The 17,340-nt window shown below is 48.9% G+C and overlaps 1 protein-coding gene across 3 annotated transcripts; it reads left to right on the top strand.

Annotated features, from left to right (window-relative positions):
* Positions 1-711: 711 nt before the first annotated feature.
* Positions 712-16,485, top strand: SRSF11 (serine and arginine rich splicing factor 11). 3 transcript variants are annotated; one of them, XM_054294534.1, is made up of 13 exons: positions 712-758; positions 910-1,062; positions 5,192-5,325; positions 9,149-9,258; positions 10,400-10,492; positions 11,711-11,760; positions 12,049-12,176; positions 13,099-13,180; positions 13,415-13,546; positions 13,783-13,872; positions 14,418-14,513; positions 15,101-15,239; positions 15,349-16,485. In XM_054294534.1, the coding sequence occupies exons 2-13, from the start codon at positions 935-937 to the stop codon at positions 15,541-15,543; spliced, it is 1,377 nt and encodes a 458-aa protein (XP_054150509.1). In that variant the 5' UTR covers positions 712-758; positions 910-934; the 3' UTR covers positions 15,544-16,485. The 3 variants fall into 3 exon arrangements, with proteins under 3 accessions (XP_054150509.1, XP_054150508.1, XP_054150511.1); XM_054294533.1 differs by having other exon boundaries at positions 15,346-16,485; XM_054294536.1 differs by lacking the exons at positions 712-758; positions 910-1,062 and having other exon boundaries at positions 5,233-7,545; positions 8,027-9,258; positions 15,346-16,485.
* The last annotated feature ends 855 nt before the right edge of the window (positions 16,486-17,340 follow it).

Here is a 17,340-nt window from a genome sequence, read left to right as displayed (position 1 = left end):
CAAGAAAGGCTTGTGATGCCTTTTCTGGGGCTACCTGAAAACAGAGACAGAAGTAAGGGAGTAAAAAGCAGGTATATTTATTGAAAGGCCTTCAGGTACATTAAGGGCAGACAAAGCCCACCAGGTACTACACCCAAAAATAGATGATGGGTCACGAATTTTTACACTTTTGTAAGTTTGGTCCATTTGCATATTTGGGATTAATCCTGCAATTACATCTTCAGGTGATGAAGTCGTTTACCCCAAGTTTGCTCCCCTCAACTCACTTTTGTTTACATTTACTGGACCCTGAGACAGTAAGGAGTCCTTGATTCCCAGGCCTGGAGAGAAACTTTCGTGTCTGACCAAAAATGTGAACTAGAATTGTATATGGAGTTTAGAGTTATACAATGAAGAACTGCACGATCACAAATATAGAAAAACGGAAAATCCTAAGGCAGATGCCAGAATCCTAAGGCATCACTGGGACACTGTATTTTGTGTGACTTTGCTCTGTGCAATGACGAGGCGGCAACAGCGGCCCCTCAGAGCCCCCTCAGCTTTCCCGCGCGCGGGGCCGTGAGGGGGTGGGGGGGGTGGGGGGGGTGGGGGGGGTGGGGGGGGTGGGGGGGCCCGAGCGCGCCCCCTCCGCGCACGCGCCGCCCCCGCGCGCGGGCGTCCCTCTCCTCCGTGCGCGTCGGGCGGCGCGGCGCATGCGCGGGGCGGCGCGCGCAGGCGCGGCGCGGTGCACCGTGGGATACTGCGGCCCGGGCAGGCTGGTGAGGCGGCGCGCGCGGGGCCGGCGGGGGCGAGCGGAGCGGGCCGGGGGCGGCGGGGCCGGGCCGAGCGAACGGGGCCGGGGGCGGCGAAGCGCAGCGCCCCGCCCGCGCCTCACCCGCCCCGCGCCCCCGCTGTGTGTGTCTGCTGCAGCACCGGCGGAGCGGGCGGCGGCGCGATGGCCTCCAGCAGCGGCACCGACGTGATCCAGGTCACCAACGTCTCGCCCAGCGCCAGCTCGGAGCAGATGCGGACCCTCTTCGGCTTCCTGGGCAAGATCGAGGAGCTGCGCCTCTTCCCCCCCGAGTGAGTGCGGGCCCGGCCCGGCCCCGCCGCCTCCCCCCCGTCCGTCCGTCCCTCCCCCCCCGCCCTGCCCGCGGCCCGGCGCCGCCTCCCTCGCTCCCTGCCTGGCTCCCGGCCCGGCCGCCCCCGCTCCCCGCGGTCCCGCCCGGCCGCGGCGGGGGCGGCTCTCGCTGCCGGTGCGCCCCGCACGGCCCCGCTCGGGCACGGGACCGCGGGCGTAGAGCGGCACGTGCGGCTCCGGTGAAACCACGTTTGTCTCCGGGAGTTGTTTGTGCCCGCCGAGCCTCTGCTGTCTGCGTCACCCCCGCAGCGCCAGAACTTCTAGTGTACATAAATGCGTTTGTTACAAAGGATTGTTTGCTAGAAGAGCAGCTTACCGCTAATGTACAAAAAATACACTTCTGGTATTTGTGTTCCGTGCAGACAGATCTGTGCTGAGCAGAAAGGAAAGTGACAAATACGGATTTGTCAGTTGCGCCTCTTGCAAGGAATTCAGCGCAAATTAAAACAAATAATGCGCATTTCACGTGTGTATATAACTGAAAAGAAAGTTTCAGGTATCCCGGCAATTTACAAATAGCAACAAACAAAAAAAAAGAAATAAGACAGTTTTTATATCTTCACTTGCAGTTCTAGTGAACATAAATAATGAACATAAACTAAGTTCTAATGAATATAAATCCTTTCTGATGCAGTATAAAACCTGGGTGTTGGCAGTGCTGATGGTTTCAGTTTGATTGATTTACAAAGCCTGGTGTCATTATGTGTTGGTGGTTTGCATATTCATCATATAAATTAAAGGGTTTCTTTCTGCCACGTTTAACATTAATCAAACAATCAGTTATTTGTAATACCCAAAATTACTTGGGTTTATTATTTTAGGGGGAAAAAAGTATAGCAGAAGATTTGTTTTTTCTCACTGAGGTTTCCATCCCTGCTAGCACAAACCAAAGACAGTTCCAGAGGGAGTTCCCTTGTTCCCAGCTGGGATACCTGGCGTGGCAGGAGCAGTCCTTCCCTGGCCTGCTCTATGTTTGAGCACTTTGTCTCGTTTTTCAGGGCGGTTGTTGGAGGTGATTTGTGTCTCTGAAACTTTGTAGCTTTAGATACACATTAACTAACCTGTTCAGAAGCTGCTGCAGTGCCTTGGTGTGCTTTCCCTTGTGTGAGGAGCTCACCCCCAGGGGGTTTTCCCTGGACCGATGGGAGTCTGCTCTGGCACTTCAGGGCCCCATCCACATCCCCCCAAAGAAAGGGACATTTTCTAATAGTGCCACATTCTTTTTCTGCTCCTTCTCCCTCAGATTCCATCTCCTGACTTCTCCCTTCCTGTGGTGCCCATGCATTTTTGGAGGGGTGTGGGATATAAATCTTAATCAGTGAATTCTCCCCATGATCTGGATTCCTTCCTGGGTCCTGCTGGGATTCTCCCTTGCCTGTAGTATTGCAGGAACCGAGCCCATTTCCTTTGCTCCACCTCTTTGTTTGATCTGTGGCACTCTGGCTCTGCTGTAGAACTTCCTCATTCTCCTGCTCTTCCAGATCATGTGTAACTTCCTGAGCTTCTCAGTTCCTGTTTTTCCTCCTCTCCCCTCATCCACCCCTTTTCCCAGTTTATTTAATCCCATGTTTCTCATTTCTTGTACACCTCAGCTGCATCTTTAATGCACGATCTGCTTTGGGACTTCTTCCAGTTTTCCTCCCCCTCCTCCTCCTGCTTTTCCTCGACTCCATTGCCTGGTTCTCATCTTAATTATATTCCATGAAGCTGCATCCAGACTGGAAAGTGGAGGGAGTGGATTTCTGAGTTTCCTGTATTGCAGCCCCAGGAAATCCTTGTGTGTCCCAGCATTCCAGTGGCTGAGAGACAATTCCTGAATGCTTCAGCCTTGGGTGAATTAGAATAATGATGGATGGTGGCTTTTTTTGGGAGCTGTTGAGAACATCCAGTTCTTGCTGAATTTCACCCAGCTTGGATTTGAGAGTGAGTGGAAATACCATTTTTAAAACTGCAATACACAGATGTAAATTAAATGTCAGGCTGCAGAAGCGTTGCCTCACACATTTGCAGTTGATATTTTAGGTTCATTATTTTGGGAGAAAGCTCAGCTACCCCAAAGCATTCCCACAGGCACTCCTGGCTGTAAACAGGATCTGCTGAAGAGTCAATAGGATCTGCTCTGATTCACATTCCTTTGTTATCTGGCATTTTAAAAATGCCTCAAAATCCTGGGCTGCATCTCTATAATGAACTGTGTAATTTTTATACAGTTTAGATTAGGAACTCCTTCAGCTCTGCCATCGACCCTTGATTTACTTTCCTTTACAATTTTTCTGTGATTTTGTTAAACACCTTCTACTAAGGCTTCTTTGGTTCTATGTAATCATTATTTTTTATTTATTGTTATTTCTTATTATTAATTATTACTTGCAGGCTAAAAAAGGCACCATTTTGGCAAGCTACTGTGGATTCCTGGGCACAAATGAGCCAACAGATTCAATTTTTTTTCTCATTTGTCACTGCAGTTATTTCCCAATTTATTCAGTCTGCAAGCTGTGGGAGCAAGTGGCTGTTTCTAATTTTAATGTTTCAGAAGCTGCAGTGTGCTGGCTCCAATTTAGTTGTCCACACCAGGTGAAATGTAAGGTTATTGAAGTGTGGTCTGACAGACACTGGGAGCAGTTGTGCGTGGTGGGGCCGGTGGGGCTGAAGGTGAGGGAGCTTTTGGCATTTGCAGTGCCCAAAATAGCGCCTGAATCTGTGCGCTGGTGTCGGAGCTGTTCCCTGAATTCCGACAGCCCCCAGTGCTGAAAGGCTTGATCAGCCTCAGCAGCCCAGATCAAACTGCTCTGGAGCTGGGGTGCCTTTGAAGTCGGGTGTTTTGGAGTTGGGCTGGCAATGCAGGTAGGAAAAGCAGCTTTTTGTCAGGATCAGGGATGTTTTCAGAGCTCCCCAGGCTGATCTGGATCTCTGGCCTGGCGTAGGAACGAGGGGTTTAGGATTTGCTGCTGCTTCCGCTCCCTGCCTGGGCCTCTGTCCCACAGTTCTGTCTGCAGAAGAATTTTCCTTCCTGTCTTTCACTTTGTACATCCAATTACAGCAAAATCTGCCCCACTTGAAGGACAGGGGGGGTTCTTAAAACCCATGCCTGGATTGACTGCACCTGGTTTTTCAGTTTGGTTTGGTATTAGGGAAGTTACAGCTGTAGTGCTGCCATTATTTCCTGTCATAGGAAGTTGATATTTCTGGGTTGGTTTTTCTTCGAAGTGGCTCAGAACTTCTCCGTTTTGGGTTTGTAGGTTGACAGTCACTTGTTCTGAGCTGGAAGAGGCACAGGCCTGCCTTGGAGAGAGGTCTGTTTTAGTGTGCTCAGCTTTTCATTCCCGCCTGAGCTGCTCACATTTCCTTCTGTTCTTCCCTGCTGAAGACAGGCAGGAGCTCAGCACTGGGCATTGCTCAGGATGTGGGAGCATGGTGAAGTTCAGTCTAGAAGCTGGGATGGAATTGGGTTGATGAATGAAGCAGAATCCCAGACTGGTCTGGGTTGGGAGTGACCTTAGAGCTGTCCTGTTCTACCGCTGCCATGGCAGGGACACCTCCCACTGTCCCAGGGTGTCCAGCCTGGCCTTGGGCACTGCAGGGATCCAGGGGCAGCCACAGCTGCTCTGGGAATTCCATTCCAGGGTCTCAGCACCCTCCCAGCCAGGAATTCCTTCCCAACATCCCACCCCTCCCTGCCCTCTGTCAGATCAAATCCTTCACCCCACACCCTGCCCCTACACGCCCAAGGATCCTTTAATCACCACCCTCTTCGTTTCACAATTTACCTTAATCACTCATCTGGGGCCTAAAGCAGCGAGTGTGGAACCTCAGGGTTTAACTGAGACAGAATTGTCACTTTATCTCCTTTTTCAGCCAAGTTTTCCTCCCAGCCAGGGCGGAATTTGCATTTAGGTGGATTTATTGTGCACAGCAGAGCTCACATGCAGCTCCAGGGGATAACAGAGCTCTCTGCAGCTCCAGGGGATAACAGAGCTCTCTGCAGCTCCAAGAGGGGGTACAACAGCTGGTGTGGGTTTGGGTTGGGTGGCAGTGTCCCTGCTGTCCCTGACGTGGCTCTGTCTCTTGCAGTGACTCCCCCTTGCCGGTGTCGTCGCGCGTGTGCTTTGTAAAGTTCCACGACCCCGACTCGGCCGTGGTGGCCCAGCACCTGACAAACACTGTGTTCGTTGACAGAGCCCTCATAGTCGTTCCCTATGCTGAAGGTTTGTAACTTGTTTGGTGTTCTATGGGGCCACCCTTGGGTGGTGGTTGGTTCCTGTCCAGTGCTCAGAATTTACCAGTAGTCTGTGTCAAACACGTCAGAGATTGCCATTCTAAACCCTTGGTATATTGCCTTGGCCCCTGCGTTTGGTCACTGTGTTTCCGTAGTGACACCAAATCTAACTGGAAAGTTTTGTGTGTCTTGAAGGTTTTTTTTGTGTGTCTAAGAACATTTTAGGCAGAATTCTATGCCAATTTTGCTCCGTGTCAGTCTCAATGAGACATTTTCCCAAACAGTTTGTAATGCAAACAGGTCCATATTTTAAGGAAATTTTATCTTAATAATTGTTTCACTCTCTTCATGAGAATGGTTTCTCCCTCCCTAAGAGTGCATGGGAGAGTAATTAACATTCCTTTGGGCTATGCTGCCACTGCATTTATTTGGGAACATCCCCAAAAAAAGGCCCTCACTCTCCTTGTGGAGTCCAGTATACCAAGGGTTTGAATAATTATGGTTTAATTCAAAAGTGACAACTTCCAAGAGGTGCCACATGGGCACTGGTCCTAGTTTTTAATTCCAAGTTCTCTTGTTCATCCTTGATATATTTAATAGAATTTCACTAAATAATAAACTCTTCTCTCTGTTATTTGTGTGTGTGATTTTTGTAGTGGAGAAGGCAAATGCAAAGCCCTTCCAGATGACTGAAAAACAGTGGGTCCTCTGCAGCTACAGGGGATTCTAGCCATTAACTAAAGGCCAGCAAGCACTCAAGTCCCCAAGTGTTTTCCTGGTGTAACCACTTGTTAACTACATTTTCTCTTCTTCTTTTTATTTTTACATTTTAGGGTGTTACAGTAATTTGAAAGGCAATGAGCAGGGTTTTTGGAACTTACCTTAAAAGCAAAGTGCTGAGAAGACACCTCTTCTTACAGAAGTCTTATTAAACTCTTCTAGACTTGCTTTAGAAGTAACTGATTTCCATTGTACTTGTGCATTTCTTGATTTACTTCTGGGAAAGGTTGAATTGAATAAAATCTTGCAGATTAAGTCACACTACACTGCTAAGTTGGGTACATGGCCTGGGGTCACACTTGTAATCTTAATCTGTCCTGCTGGAGCTGTCTCTTGAGGCCTGGGGAGCTGTCTTATCTTATCTTTGTATTCTTTAAGCTTAAAAGATAGAAAACTTAAACTTTAAAAGATGTCCAGCCTGATTCCTGGAGAGTAGGAATGTGCAGTGTGGCCTCTGACTGAGCCCTGCTGCTCCTGAGGGCGCAGAGCCCCTTGTGCAGTGGAGTCACTGCTCCTGCTGCCACTGCTGCAGAAGAGCAGAGCTGAGAGCTTCCTGTCCCTGTGTGGGTGTTAAACACAGCCCCAGGCCAGTGGGATTCTGCTGGGATATTCTCCAAGGCCCATGGGAATAATGCCAGTGTTTAACCAACTCTTCCTACAAGGATAAACCCACCTTTCTCTTTGTCAGTCTCACTTTGTCCCTTCTGGATAAACCTGGCACACAGAGAACCCTGCCCAGCAGCTGGGCTGCAGAAAATGCAATCATTAAAGTAGAATATTTTCCTGGGCCTGTCAAGGAGTCACTCCTGGGCTGTACCTTGTGTGTCTGACAGTTCAGAATTTAATGGCACATCACAAGAGAGATGTTCAGCCAATAAAGCATTGCCCCTGGGTTGATACTCCCATACTTGTGCTGGAATACAGTTTTCCCCCAAAATTCAGCTGCCAGGGTCCCAGCTGAAGCAGGAGCAGCATTTCCCCAGCCCACAGTGCCACTGCTGATGTGCTTAAAGCCAGGCCTGTGCTGAGTGGGGCCCTCCTCTCTCTGATGTCTGCTGTGCTAATGAACCTGTGTGATTATTGCCTGTCACTAAAGCAAATGTTTATTATCTGTTTAGTGCAATAATTCCCCCCCTGTCCCAAGTTTTAGCTCACACAGACACTTTGGTGTTGGCTGTTGCTTTGTGTTATAGAACTATACACAAAGGCTACGGTAAGGTTTAGTATTTGTCATTTTCTCTGGGCTAATTCCTGGATTTGGAAGGAACTCTTAAGGTTAAAGATGGCTGGGGGGGGTGTTTAGGTTCTTTGGTTAATGTTTGTTTCTTTTGTCTGTTTCTTTTTCTTTCATTTCTACACATTCATGCAGTATTTCATGGTTCTAACAAAGCAGCAGTAAAAAAAGCTCTTGAAGCATGAAAATTAACTGGTGAGGGGCCTCATTGCTTTTTTTAAATTGTAGTTTATTTAAATACTTTTTAAAGAAACAATTAGAGGATCAGATGCATGAATTTTTTTAATGGATGCAGATCTTCTGTGAGGTGTCTCGAGCTAAGTCTGAGGATTTGTATTTAGATGCCAGAAATGTTGTAGTTGCACTAATTTGAAATGTTTAGCTGTAATTGATAAATATCCTCTTGAGACATAATTTTGCATGCCAAATGACCCCATAATCTCTCTGTAGGTATGTTGATATATTTATGCATTCCTGCCCTTTGCCTCCATGACCTTTTTCCCTGTCCCTCCATAACTTTGGGTATCTAAAGTGCTGCCAGCTCAGTGCCACGAGCCAGATATCAGTGCTGTGTATTGTACATTTGTGTAGATTATCGGCACTTCTCAGTATAGGTGGGAGGAACCATTACCTTTATTTAACAGTGGTTTTTCTTTTTTGTTGTTGTGTTTTACAGTTCTTTTCCCTGGTTCAGCCTGAACTATATACCAGGCCCTGCTGAAAATACCACCCAACAGTTTTCTTCTGCAGCTTATCCAGTTTCTCTTAAGTGCCCTGTACATATTGTATGTTTTATGATGAGATGCAGTTTCTTAATATGTATTACAGAAACACTACTGGTATTTGCAACTATATAGTAAAATTGTTTTATTGAACTCTCATTCTGGGGGCTTGGGCACATTAACAAATTAATCCATCTGTATAGGGCTTTTGCTGTTGGATAGAGTAAAACTCCCTCCACACGTGTTTGCTATAGGGCCCTGAGCACTGTGTGTGCAGAGCAGGCAGTGCAGTAACCCCTGGGCTTGGCTGGCTGCAGGAGTCCCCTGTGCCACGGCAGGTGGCAGCAGCACTGCTGGTGCTCTAGGCTGGCACATATTGGAGCAAAAGCCTTTTACTGCACAGGTAAGGAATGTGCCAGCATCCCTGTGTGTGTCCCAGCCACAGACACGGCCCCAGCCCTCCCGGAGAGCCGCAGGGACCGCATTCCATGTGACACGTCAGCAAAAGCCCTACCCAAACACCCGTCCCTTCTCTTTAAGTTTGCCAAAATTTGTATGGTAGGTGTAAAAAGAAAACATAGTGAACTGTACCATATTATTAACCCCTAAATCCAACTTTTTTTGTCTTGTGTATCTTGATTTTTCTGTGTGCTTTGTAGTGAAGCAGCCGACACGAGTCGTTGTTCATAAAACAGCTTTTGAAAGTTGAGAGCACTCTCACCCCTGGAGAACCGACTGTGCTTGCTTACGTTTGGTTCATGACTTAAAAATCGAGTACAGGTGATGAAACCTTGGCAGTGTTAACAACAAAGTAGTGTGTATTGTGCTATTTTTTTGCTCTAGAAACTTAACCTTTTGTAGAGAAAAAGGAACAGTCAAATTGTCACCCATTGAAGTTGCATTCTGACAAAAAAAGTTAATGCTAAATATTAATAGCCATCAAGCTTTGTATTTTAGCCAACATAAGTACTTTCAACAAACTCAGGTGGTGTATCAGGGAGACTTTGCTGGGTGTATTTGTGTATTTGGTGCCTCTGGGCTGGGATGCCCTCTAATGCCAGGCTGTTTCCCTGCAGGAGTCATTCCTGATGAGACTAAGGCTTTGTCTCTCTTGGCACCAGCTAATGCCGTGGCAGGGCTGCTGCCCGGGGGTGGCCTGCTGCCCACTCCCAACCCTCTCTCTCAGGTAGGCTGGGACCCCTGGGTGTCTGCTGCTGCATTCCCCTTCATTCCTGCTCTTCCTTTCAGGTCTGATGTGTTCGTTCCAGTTCCTAGAGTGATTTATTGACCCTGCTGGACTGGGACAGCTCTGATGTGATTGGGGCATGACAGTGACAAGTTGTTAGATGGAATACCCTTATTTCCTCTTTCCTGGTTTCCCAGGGCCCTGTTTGTGCCTCCCACCCCTCTCGCCCGCTGTACTTCACAGATGTGACAAGCAGTAGAGCTCTCACAGATGGTAAATTCCTCAAGTCCAAGGAGCTGCCACACTCTGAGATTCCCTTCATTAATCCTCCAGCTGAGGGGAAAATTGGAGCCTGCTTGTGTGAACCCACAGGAATTCATGTGGAAGATGAACAGTGAGAATTGCACATTGTGGGAGAAGCTGGAGTCACAGCTCAGCTCTTAACAGGGCACAGAGTCAAAGTGCAGGAGGCAAATTAATCACAATAAAGCCTCGTTAATTCTGCACCTCTCAAACCCTCCCCAGCTCCTGCTTAGCTGAAGGAGCCCCTGGCCATGGAGCTGCTCAGGAGGGAAGAGCCTGAATTTAACCTTTGAACCAAATACAACCCAAAGATTTCATTCACTATAAAAAGTGTGCATGTGGATCCTGGAAATGGATGCTGAGCCACCTGAACTGCAGCTGTGGCTCTGCTCCCAGCCCCTCTGGTGGGATGTGTTCAGCACATCCATTTCAGGGGACTGTGCTGCACAGTTCAGCACATCTTGGCACTGTGTGTTGGGTTTGGGTGTCAGTCTCAGTCATCTCATTTGAAATGGCCCAAAATCAGCTGCTTTAGGGAGCCTTCTGCTCTCCCAGTAGCTTTTTAACCAAATTGGAGACATTTGCAGGGATGTAGTCTTGTTAAATTGCTTTTCAACATAAACTATGGCCATCTCAACCCTAAAATGAACTAGAAATGGGGCAATAGCCTCAAAAACTTGGAATAAATTTCCATTTTAGCACTGAAAAATAACTTCACTTTCAACTATCCCTTCAGTTTGCTGGAATGCTTTGCTCCTTCCCCTTTATTTCCCCTGCCCAGTGATGTCCCTGACTGAGTTTTGTCACTGCTGTGCCCTAACTGCTGTCTCTGCCACAGATTGGTGCTGTCCCTTTAGCTGCTTTAGGAGCTCCTGCTCTCGACCCTGCCCTTGCTGCTCTTGGGCTTCCTGGAGCAAACCTGAACTCCCAGGTACGTCCTCATTCCAGATATCCTTCATTGCCCCCTCTTTCCTGCTCTGAGAGTGGCTTCCATTTGTGTCACCTCACAGCCACTGCCTGGGAACTGCGGGGATTGGAATGGAAAATACCTGCTTGAGTATCAAAGTAAATGCTGGAAGGGGCCAAGGAATGATTTGGGAATAGCAATGAAGTATTTCAAATATGTGTCATTATCAGGCCAGGAACCTGCCTTGTTCTTCAAGTAAAAAGTAGTTTGGCTTTTTAATTTTGTATCTGTCAAAAATATGAGGAAACTTCATCAGGTTGTTACAGCTGAACAAAAAAGGCTTTTAAGTACTAAGTACTAGAATATTTATATCAATAAAAATGTATCAATATAAATATATTGGTCATATCTATATAGATAAAATAATTAAGAAGTAAGAATAAAATACTCTTTTACAGCCACAAGAAGCAGCAATAATTTAATGCATTGCTACTGCCATCACTTAAATTTTTTATGTATTCCCATGTGGAGGAACAAGCAAAAGATGATGAAAATTAAATAACAAATGAAAAAAAACAATTTAAAGGCAAATTAGAAAAATGTAAATTGGGGGTGATGGAGGATTTTTGTACATTAAACCATCAGATTGTAACAAACATTTCAAAAATGAAAGTTGGGGTTCATTATAAAAAAAATTAGTGAGAATTAAACTTTTTTTCCTTAATACCCCGTTGGTGCAGGAAGTGACTGATCATGATACCTGGATTATCCTAAGAGCTGTAAAATACATTTTTTTCATGGAATACTTAAATGTTTGTAAGTTGTTTATAAGTTTATTGTTTATAAGTTGTTCATAAGTTTATTGAGGTCTTTAGTGGACAGACAGCTTAGAGAGGGCTCTGTTCTCTTGCAGTGACAGAAAAACCTGTGCACAAAAGGTTACTAGTACATAAGGATAAACACACCCCAGCAATGTGTTTTTATCCATTTGTGGTTTTACCCATTTGTGGTTTATCCCTGATCCTGCCCAGGCAGGGCTGCCTTTGGCTGCTGTGGAAGATGAATCCCCAGTGTGGGGTGTTCACACCCTCCCAGCACAGCACCCAGAGTGGCCTTTCCTCTTTGCTGGGGGTGTTGTGCTCTGCTTTTCCAGCTGGGAAAACTCCAGGGGACATTCCAGGGAAAGTTCTCTGGAGCTCTCCCATCTCCCAGCCTGGTTCTAACTTTGTTTTTCCCTCACAGTCTCTTGCAGCAGATCAGCTCCTGAAACTGATGAGCACAGTGGATCCAAAGTAAGCACCAGTGTTCCCCAACCCTTGTACTGCACTGCTGGGGGACTCCATGGGAATATCCCTGGGAATATCCCTGGCTGCAGTGCCCAGGCCCTGTCCTGCTGGAGCTGGAAGGGCCTTGGAGCAGCCTGGGCTAGGGAAGGTTCCCTGCCCATGGCAGGGGGTGGGATCAGATGGGCTTGATGTCCCTCCAAACCAAAACCACTCCAGGGTTCCCTGAGTCTGACCATGCAGAGCTGCACCCCTCGGGTTGCTGAGTGCTGAGTTTTGGAATTCTGTGTTGGCCAGGTTGAACCACGTGGCTGCAGGTCTCGTGTCCCCCAGTCTGAAATCAGATACCTCCAGTAAAGAAATAGAAGAGGCCATGAAGAGAGTCCGAGAAGCACAGTCCCTAATCTCTGCTGCTATAGAGCCAGGTAATCCCAGCCTGGAATGGGCCATTCCAGCCAGCACGGGGCCTGGACACTGCACTGAGCAAAACTGGTGCTCTGCAGAGCCCTGCCTTCGTGCCTGTGCTCTGTGGGGAATTCCTTTAGGAGGTTTTTAATCATCCTGCAGTGGATGCTCCATTTCCTGCAGAAATGGGTTGGAATTAATCCATTGATTTCCCAAAATTCACTGATTTGAAGGCTATAAAACACCCAGGCTTCCCTGGGGGAAGTTCTTGCTGCTGCCTCGAATTCCAAGGGAATGTGCATTTCCTGGCCTCCCCACTTGGCACCCTGCTGATGTTTCTCAGGGATGCTTTCCTTAATCTTCATTCCTAATCTGGGAGGTTTGTAAATAGTTCCTTTTTGGAGCTTCTTTCAGCAGGTTTGATTATAGGACAAGCAGCTCTCACAATTGTCAGAGCCACCAAATCTGAGAGGCAGAAACTTGAACACTGAAAATACAGAATATTCATCAGTCCTGCAGCATCCTGATGATTTCTAGGAAAGAACAGAGCTCCTGTTCTTGCTTAGCTTGAGACTTTTTTGTGGGAAATTCAAAATAACCATTTGACAGGTTCTTCAGCCCCTCAGGAAATGGCAGATTCTGGGATTTTCACAGGATTTTCCATTGCCCTGCGGTCATCAGCTTTTCACTGACTTAAGATTTTTTCTGAATTTTGACTTCTCCAGTTTTGCATAAAACTTATTATATGTCACAAACATGTCCCCGTCCTCTGTTGGTTCCTTTTGTCTTCCTGTGAAGAAAATTATAGATGAGCCTTCATGTCAGATGGCAAGATCAGGTTGATTTATATCAATTACATGAAGCTCAGGGTCCTTTCCTTTAGAAAATCTTTTTGAATATTAAAATAAAACATTGGTTTTTATTCTGCTTTTCCTTATCCAGACAAAAAAGATGAAAAGCGAAGACATTCGAGGTCGAGGTCGCGCTCGAGGAGGAGGAGGACACCTTCCTCATCCAGACACAGGTGACTGAGCAGTTCCTTAGCAACACAGCTGGAACAATTCCTGCAAAAATCATCCTTGGGAAGAGCCTTGGGTTTGATTTGGGGCTCCAGAGCTTCATTGCCATTTCAGTGTGCAGAGCTCCTGGCAGGCCAGGCTGGGCTGCGGATGGAGGCCGTGGTTGGGTTTGGGGGTTCCGGGCTGGGAGCAGTGCCAGGATCTCCTCCCTGTGACTCCACGTTGGTTGTCCCTGGCAGACGCTCCAGGAGCAGGTCAAGGAGAAGGTCCCATTCCAAATCCAGAAGCAGGAGGCGATCCAAAAGTCCGAGGAGAAGGAGATCTCATTCCAGAGAGAGGAGCAGGAGGTCTCGGAGCACATCCAAAACCAGGTAATGACTCCAGGGAGTCCAGTCCTGAGCAGGGCAGGGACTGTGCCCTGTGCTGGCACTGCTGGGTCCCCACGGGGCTGTGTCCCCGCAGCTCAGAGAGGACATGGAGGGGCTGGAGCACCTGGGGGGCTCAGCCTGGGGAGCCACCCCTGCCCCTCCAGCTCTGCATCCCTTTCCCTGGACAGCAGATTAGGAAGTGCTGTTTGAAAGTGACTTAATCTCTTTTCTACTAAAAGGGATAAAAAGAAGGAAGAGAAAGAAAAGAAACGTTCTAAAACTCCCCCCAAAAGCTACAGCACAACCAGAAGATCCAGAAGCACAAGCAGGTACAGAAATGGGATTTTCCTTGCTCTCTGCTCCCAGCAGGATTTGATGCACTTCAGTATTAAATAGAAAAAAATGTTCTTGTGATAGAGCAGCTGGTGTGTGGAAGGTGTCCCTGCCCATGGAAGGAGCTGGGCTTTGAGGTCCCTTCCACCCCAAACTATGCCTGGATCCCATTGGATCATGGTTCCAATGAGGATATGTCTGGTACAGGCACAACAGCACCTCTACCACCTGTGTCTATTGATACTTGCATTTTCCTGCAGTGTCTGAGGTAAATTCTTTAGGCTTAGAACAGTTTTCCTTGCTCTGTGTCAGAGTTTGATGCTCCAGGGTCTCTGCGAAGCTCTTCCTCATTTAGGGAATAAATCCAGGCAAAAATGTTTCATTTAAAAAAAAATTTCCAAATTTAGCTTGCAGTTTTAACGACTCTTTAGTTGTTAATCCAGCGTAGCCCTGTGAACAGGGCTAGGGTTGAAGTTAGAGATGTATTTGCAGCTGTAAAAAAATCAGCAGAGATTTGCAAAGCTCCTGTGTCTCCCTGCAGAGAGCGGCGGCGCCGGCGGAGCCGGAGTGGGACACGGTCCCCGAAAAAGCCCAGGTCTCCCAAACGGAAAATGTCCCGGTCGCCGTCGCCCAGAAGGTCAGGGAAGCACTTGGCTGGGAACAATGGTGTCTGGGTGGGAAATTCCCAAATTGTGACCTCCAGGGATTCTGTGTGGGGGAATCTTTGCTGCTTTTGCCGAACTGCTCTGGGGTTGGCAGGGAGCTCCAAGGGTCAGGGGTTCCAGGGGTGATATGAGTAGATGTGCCACCATTCCCAGCCCCTTTGGCTCTGCACAGTAGGAATCAGCTGATTTTGGGTGTCCTGGGTGTTCTGTGACCCTGTCCCAGGATGGGGAGCTCAGGGTGCTCCTCTGTAAAACACTGGAGCACCGCTGTTCTTGGTGTCCAGGATTTGGACTCCATGATCCCCGTGGGGCCCTTCAGCTCAGGAGATTCCATGGTTCTGTTTGCCACAGCATTGCTCAGCCTTGGCTTTGTGCTGTTGTCCTTGAGCCAGAGCTAAGCATTTGGGATTTTGGGCATTTCCTGGAAGCAGAGCCTGTTCCCTACTTGCCCTCTGCCATTTTCCTTTGGGTTTGCTGTGGGTAACGCTCTGGACACAGTTCCAGCTGTGGAATGGGGTGATGGGGATGGGCCTCATCCTCTTCCTGCTGATCCTCATAGGCATAAAAAGGAAAAGAAGAAGGACAAAGACAAGGAGAGGAGCAGAGACGAGAGGGAGCGGTCAACAAGCAAGAAAAAGAAGAGCAAAGACAAGGAGAAGGATCGAGACCGGAAATCCGAGAGCGACAAGGATGTGAAAGTATGTTCCAAAAAGCCCTGGGGCTGCTCCCAGCCCTGCCCCACATCCCCCCCCCCCCCGGCCCGGCCCACAGGGAAGTGCTAACGTGTCCCTTTCCCTGGCAAAGCAGGTCACAAGGGACTACGACGAGGAGGAACAGGGCTACGACAGCGAGAAGGAGAAGAAGGAGGAGAAGAAGGTGGCGGACGCTCCCTCCCCCAAAGGGAAGGAGCCCGCGGCCGAGAAGGGCAGCGGGGATCCGGGCAGGGAGTCCAAGGTGAACGGGGACGACCACCACGAGGAGGACATGGACATGAGCGACTGAGCCGCCCGCAGCCCCTCAGTGTGATCCTTTATGCTGTACTTGTTAATCCTCAACCTAGATGTATCCAGCTCCGAGCTCTCCATGGTCTGTCCATCCCGATACTAACTCACACCCAAAGCTTGAGACAGGGATCCCCTGCTCCGGGGCCCAGCTGGGGCCGGGCCAGCCCGCACGTCCCTCCCACAGCACGGGCTGGGCCACCCCTCCTCCCTCCCTCCCTCCCTGCTTCCCTCCCTCCCTCCGGAGTGTCCCGGCTGAGCCGGCAGTGTGGCAGTGTCCCAGGGGTGTGGGGAGTGTGGCACAGCCCCCTGTCCTGTGGGAATGCCCGGGGAGCGTGGCACAGCCCTCCTGTCCTGCAGCCACCGAGGGGTCGGCCTTGGATCGCACCAGCTCTTTGTGCTCTTGGCTTTAGTTCTGGTTTTAAGCCACGTGCTGGGCTTGGTTGGGTTTGCTTTCCGGTGGGTTTTGGTTGGCTTTGCCCAGGGTTCTGTGCCCTGACCCTCCTGAGGGCTCTGTCTCCACTGTGTCCGTTCAGACCTCGGGAGGGGGAATCCTGGCCGTGCCCAGTGAGGGAGGGTTGGGGAGCAGCCTCGCCCAGGGCTGGGGCTCAGGAGCTCACCCGCTGCAGCAGGGAGTGCATTTTAAAATGACCTTGGTCTGTTTTTAAAGCAAGTCCATTGATAATGTACTTTTTACTTGATCTCAAGTTGTACAAACGGATAAATTTGTGTTCCTGTCCCGGCCATTCCCTCCCTCCCGCACTCGGTGATCCCATGGTATTTGCAGAGTAGTTACCCAAAGCTGTTCCTTAGTTCCAGCAGCTCCAGAGCTTTTACTTTTGTGCAGGTAAAGAGACAAAAGTAGCCGACAGTCTGTGCCATGTCGATGTACAGTTTCGGAAAATGTTTTACAAAACTTTGATAATAAAACCCTGAAACTTCACCTCCTCTTCCTAGAAAACTCCTGGGTTTTATTTCCACTGCTGGATGCACCAAACTTTACCTCATTCCTTACAGGGGACTTTTCCATCTCTGTTACAGTGAAGAAGGAATTTTACTTTTCCGGGGGGAAATGGGTTAAAATGGGAATGTGGAGGTTTATGGGACTGCTGAGAAGGAGCTGGGACTGCTGGTGGATGAAAAGCAAGAGAAGCTCTGGGGAGACCCTGCCTGGCAGGGAGCTCCAGCCACTGCAGTTACGAAAACTCTTTAATTGGCAGTGGCTGGAGCCCTTCTGAGAAGTTTTCCTGCCCCTTTAGAAACAGGAGATTTTCCATCAGCAGCTCTGTACCTGCAGAGGGAGGCCCTGATCCCTCTCAGCTCAGGGGCTGATGCTGGGGGCAGGAGAGCAAGGCTAAATTAAAAAACTTAATAGCCCCAAACCTATCTCTCCAAACCCCCCCTTCCCTCCCAAAAAGAAGCCCCCAGCCCTCCCTCAAAAAACAGAAAACCCGGAAGAACCCAAACCCCCCAAATGGTCTCCCTCAAAGCCAAAGTACCAAACCAAAAATCCCCTCCAAGCCTCCATGGCCATCCGGGCTTTGCTCTCCTTTCCCCCAGAACTGTCCAGCCTGTGATCCAGGGGAGGCCGTTCCTGGATGGAGGAGCTGAAACCTCTGGAAGGACCGAACAGAGTTCAGTGAATTCCAGGCTCCTTTTCCCCCCTCCCTCCCTCCCGGGCAGCTGTTCCCAACCTGCTCCCTCAGCTCCGGGTGAGGCTGGGAACTGCTCCTGCATCCTTTCCCCGTAAAACCTGGGATTGAGAGAGGGCCGAGAGGAGGCTGTAATGAAAATGCAG

This window comes from Melozone crissalis, unplaced genomic scaffold, assembly GCF_028551555.1.
Source record: "Melozone crissalis strain CALT ecotype California unplaced genomic scaffold, PUWL_Pcris_2 ptg000254l_1, whole genome shotgun sequence".
NCBI classification, from domain to species: domain Eukaryota; kingdom Metazoa; phylum Chordata; class Aves; order Passeriformes; family Passerellidae; genus Melozone; species Melozone crissalis.
The sequence above is the reverse complement of the archived record's forward strand: the minus strand, read 5'-3'. Positions and strand labels throughout refer to the sequence as shown.

Excerpts from the sequence above, each read along its gene's own strand:
- SRSF11 (XM_054294533.1), top strand. The coding sequence starts at position 935 with ATGGCCTCCAGCAGCGGCACCGACGTGATCCAGGTCACCAACGTCTCG. Across the intron at positions 1,063-5,191 it reads CTGCGCCTCTTCCCCCCCGA|TGACTCCCCCTTGCCGGTGT; the intron begins GTGAGTGCGGGC and ends TGTCTCTTGCAG. Across the intron at positions 12,177-13,098 it reads CTCTGCTGCTATAGAGCCAG|ACAAAAAAGATGAAAAGCGA; the intron begins GTAATCCCAGCC and ends TTCCTTATCCAG.